Source organism: Mandrillus leucophaeus, unplaced genomic scaffold, assembly GCF_000951045.1.
Source record: "Mandrillus leucophaeus isolate KB7577 unplaced genomic scaffold, Mleu.le_1.0 Scaffold1254, whole genome shotgun sequence".
NCBI lineage: Eukaryota > Metazoa > Chordata > Mammalia > Primates > Cercopithecidae > Mandrillus > Mandrillus leucophaeus.
The window spans coordinates 222,819-227,877 of NW_012100921.1; the positions used below are offsets into that span (position 1 = coordinate 222,819).

Below are 5,059 nucleotides of genomic sequence, written 5' to 3' on the forward strand. Positions count from 1 at the left end.
TCCCTGAAGGCACAACCTGTGCCATGAGACATTAACAGAGTTTATGTTTTTCAGTAATTTGTAGAACAAATACTTATTAGATCAAGACACTTAGATAGATGCTTTATACTTCAGGAATTTATTTTTTCACAATGATCCAAAGTATTAGATGAAGGTTTTTTGTTTTATTTTGCTTTTAATTGACAAATAATAAATGTACATATTTATGTGGTATAGTGTGATGTTCTGACACATGTATACATTGTGTAATAATCAAACCAGGGTAATTAGCATATCCATCACCTCAAATATGTGTCATTTCTTCGTGTTGAGAACTTTCAAAATCCTCTCTTCTAGCTACTTCAAAATATATGCAAAATGTTATTGTTAACTCTAGTCACCCTACTACGCAATAAAACATTAGGACTTATTTAATGTGAAGTTTTTAATACAAAAATTATTTTAAGAAAATAAGCACAGGCTGGGCGCGGTAGCTCATGCCTGTAATCCCAGCACTTTGGCAGGCCGAGGCAGGTGGATCACCTGAGGTCAGGAGTTCTAGATGAGCCTAACCAACACAACATGGGGAAACCCCGTCTCTAGTAAAAATACAAATTTAGCCGGGGGTGGTGGTGGGCGCCTCTAATCCCAGCAACTTGGGAGGCTGAGGTAGGAGAATTGCTTGAATCTGGGAAGCGGAGGTTGCAGTGAGCCAAGATCGCACCATTTCACTCCAGCCTGAGGAATGAGAGCAAAACTCCATCTCAAAAAAAAAAAAAGAAAGAAAAGAAAAGAAGTACAGCCATTTAAGTATGCTATTCACAGTTATACTGCTAGTATATGGAGAGACAGGTGTTGAACTCAGATCCTCTAGATACAAAACCTCTACACTTAGAGTATACCATTTATGATTTATGATATTTTCTCTTTAACTCTTTCACAAATAAGGGCATCAAGGGTAAACTGACACAGGACTAAGGACTCATTCATTGGTGAACAACTATCACACGATGATATAGAAAGGCTGTTGAAAAACTTTTTTTCATCTTCTTAGTCAGTGTCAGAGGCAACTGGATGATAAATATTTGGCAGAAGTAATACCTAAATAGTGGTCTCATTTTATGAGGTATAGGTCAGTTTTCCTTGGGAGTATGGAAAATGATGAAAACAATTGCTATCAAATGTCAATAAAATATTGGGGAGAATATGGCACAAGATAATTATCACATTTTACTGATGAGTGCAGGACATTCAAATAGAAAGAATAGAGACAGCAAGGAAAAGATGGTTAAAATGATGCAACTGAGTTCAGGTGTATGAGATGCACATGGACAAGAGGTGCTGTACAGAAGGGGCTGAGTGTGTAAGAAGGTTCAAGAGCTTGGTGAGCACAGAGTCATGGGGACTGTACATTTTCTGGGATTTAAATATGGAAATACAGGCTTAGAAAAAGAACACTGAGAAAACTTATAGATGAGAAATCCATGGTTTGTGATATTGAAGAATGAGACAGTGCAAGCCTCATAGTCTACAAAAACTCCAACACGATCAGGACAAATAATCACAGAGAGGGGCACAATGAAAGGAGCAAAAGGAGTATGTGAGGAACCATCCTGGAAAACACTATATTTAACTCCTTTCTGTAACCCTATAACCCAGTAGCCATATTTAGGTTGATAATTTTCATTTTGTTCAATATTATACATTGCATCGAGTTGGAAGCCAGCACATACCCCCAGGATCCAAGCACTTTTCTTGGACACATCTACCTCCCAGTAATGCTTCCCTGATGTGATACTTTGGGAGCCCAGGACGCCAGTACAATAATTGAAATTCGTGTGTGACGGAAACGAAAATAATGTCCCTGGTGCCTGATACATTATCTGTGGGTTCCGAGAGCTCACTTGTCTCTTATCTTCAGCAATGACAGCATGCGAAATGTTGTTTGGAGCCAGTGTCACATCAACTGTAGAAAAATTAACAGGTCAGTTAGGGGATATAATGTGACTTTATTTGTGATATGAGAGAAATCTTGATAAAGACTTGAGAGAAAACTGGGAGGAAACTTGTTCAGAAGTTATAAGGAGGGGTAAGTTATGTATGTGTTGGAAGGAGAATCATAAATCTTAAAACACGAGACCTAACAGAGAACATAAAATTCTAAAAGATAAAGATAATAATAATGATAAGCCACAGGGTGGCTGATGATAATGTGATTTCTCCTTACCCCAGTAGCGTCGGACATCTGTTAGCTCTGAAATTATAAAAATGCATAATATTGAATACAAGCAAAGGAGTCAGCACTGAAATTCACTTTGTCCCCAGATTTGGAAAAGTATGCCCTATATTAGGGCAGTAAATTACTGAATGATGGGATGAAGCAGCCACCTAGCCATTTCCCATTAAATATAATCCCATCAGCAGCAGACAATATCTATCCTCCCCTATACCCTCTATCCGTATTTGGAAACTGCACCTCTTCCCCATTTAGCACCCTGACACCACATGAATCCCACAACCCTGTTGTTGATCCAGCTCTCCTCACCTCTAAACATGTCTAGCATTCCTTTCAGATCAGGAGCTCGAAACACTCTCCTTTGATTTTTGTGAAAAGTTTTTGGCTTCTTCAAGGTCATGTTCTCAATCCTAAGAGTTAAAAAAGAAAAAAAAAATGCTTCCAAACCTCTGACCTTGTGTCCCTGGAACACCCCTGATTCCCTATCATTTCAGCCCATTGATGCACTGAACTCTCTTCTTGGGGATCCTGAGAAGGGAGAGTGCACACTCTTGACCCTGATGGCAAACAAAATATTCTCCTGTTTACCTTCCCACTTACTTTCTGTGAGAACGTGGGAAGAGTTTAACCTCTCAGAAGCACAGTGTCTTCCTTCTAAAATGAAATAATTAACCTCTCCCTGTCTACATTTTTAAACTCATATAACATAAAAAAAAAAAAAAAAATGGAGGATTTTAAAACAAAACAAAACTTTGGTGCCTTACAGAAGAAACCCTAACATTTAATATGTGGAAACATCATCGCTATGTATGTGAGTTCCCAGGGAGATGGTTAGAAAGGGAGGTTGCAGAACCTGGCGAACCTGGCTCCTGGGTGTCTTTGAGACATATCAAGAGAGGAGTCCTGTTTGGAGAGGCCTAAGACTTTCAAAGCTATTCTCAGCAGGGAGGTACTCAGATAACAGCTAGGGTTTCAGATTTCTGGGAAACATTACAAACACTTGGCAAATGAGATATTATGTGCACCAAACGTACTAGCCTGAATTTCATGTGGTTAGAAAGAACTTGATACCACCGAGGTATGCGATTTTAGACACAAGAATAGCAGCTTTTTATGCTCTTCTAAAGAGTGCAGCTGAGATGGATCAATTCTTTGTACCATGACCACATATTATCCAGAATATTATTTTGAAATATTATTCCACAAATAAACATCTGATTTTGGAAATCTAAATATAAATGAAGAAGGAACTAGTCTTTTTCCAGGAGGAAAATATAAACGTGGGAATTGTCCCAATGTACAATTAGGGGTATATGGCAGAAAAAGAAGATATGGCCCTTCCAAAATAAGTCAAGTACCTATTAAATACAGAAACAGAACTAGATGTAGGTAGTAAAATAGTGATGGCACAGGGGTCTGATACTGCAACACCTTATCCCTGAAACCACTACTGACCCACACTGAGTCTCCACTACTCAAATTTTCTGCCATAGAATCTGGTCTATTCCTTTTTTTTTTCTTTAATTTTCTTTAATTTTATTGATTTTTCTAAGACAGACTCTCACTTTGTCACCCAGACTGGAGTGCAGTGGCACGGTCTTGGCTCACTGCAACCTCTGCCTCCCAGATTCAAGCAATTCTCATGCCTCAGCCTCCCAAATAGCTGGGATTACAGACGTGTGCCATCACACCCCCCTAATTTTTGTATTTTTTTTTTTTGATACAGACAGGGTTTTGCCATGTTGGCCAGGCTGGTCTCAAACTCCTGATCTGCCTGCCTCAGCGTCCCAAAGTGCTGGGATTATAGGCTTGAGTCACCACACCTGGCCAAATCTGGGCTATTCTTAATAGTTACAGAATATTCAAATGCTGATTTGTGACCAGAAATTTATGATACAACAATATCAAAATTTTTCTGCCCTGGGAGATGTTTTATTCTAATTAAACCCAGGACAATTCTAATGGCTATAAATCTCTCCTCACTGCACAAAAGGACCATCTCTGTCCTCCCACACATACCTTTTAATGATGCCATCCACACCCTGGGAAGAAGAGAGAAAACATCAATTAAGAAATAAATAGTCTCTCCTCACTTAGAAAGCTTCATCATATTTCCCCCAGTCCCTAATGTGCTGAGAATGGAGATGGTGACAGTGTGAAAGACAAAAAAGCACAGATAAGACTCAGGGCAATCATCCCAGAAGACTCATGTGAGGTTTTCAAGTTCCCTTAAAAGCAGAAATAGCTTTCATCCTTGTGGAAGAGGTTTCTGGTTTCTGCAGATGGGACATGTTTAGAAGGGAAAGAAGTGACTGCCAATTGGTTTTTTCTCCAAACGTATATGGCTCTCCATGAAATGATTTAAATAATTAGTGCTTCTTTGATTTCTTAAACTGATATACAGCCTATGCAACATGGCATGACCCCATCTCTACAAAAAATAAAAAAAAAAAATTAGCCAAGCATAGTGGCATGAACCTGTAGTCCCAACTACTTGGGAAGCCGAGGTGGGAGAATTTCTTTAGCCCAGAAGTTTGATTGAGGCTGCATTGAGCTAGGATCACACTACTGCACTCCAGACTGGGTTGCAGAGTAAGACCCCATTTCTAAACAAAAACAAAATCACAAAAATAAACAACAAAACTTATATATAAACTTATTCTGCAGGCATTATGTCACGCTTTGAAGAATCAAAGATGAATGAATAATAGTGCTCAAGATGTTTATGTGGCTTTTGCTGAGGTTATAAGCAAACAAGTGTACGAAACAAGTGTAGATCTTTTCTTCTCTTCTCTTTTCTTTTCTTTTCTTTCCTTCCTTCTTTCTTCTTTTTCTTTTTTTTTT

General features: G+C 38.7%; 1 protein-coding gene across 1 annotated transcript in view; it reads right to left on the reverse strand.

Moving 5' to 3' along the window:
- Nucleotides 1-99: 99 nt before the first annotated feature.
- Nucleotides 100-5,059, reverse strand: part of TRIM5 (tripartite motif containing 5) — a 27,413-nt gene continuing 22,453 nt past the window's right edge. The window contains exons 5-8 of the mRNA XM_011971974.1: nt 4,235-4,257; nt 2,525-2,625; nt 2,207-2,233; nt 100-1,945 (exon numbers count right to left, since the gene is read on the reverse strand). Coding sequence (XP_011827364.1) covers nt 1,353-1,945; nt 2,207-2,233; nt 2,525-2,625; nt 4,235-4,257 — 744 coding nt within the window. The 3' untranslated portion in view covers nt 100-1,352. The remainder of the gene's footprint in view (nt 1,946-2,206; nt 2,234-2,524; nt 2,626-4,234; nt 4,258-5,059) is intronic.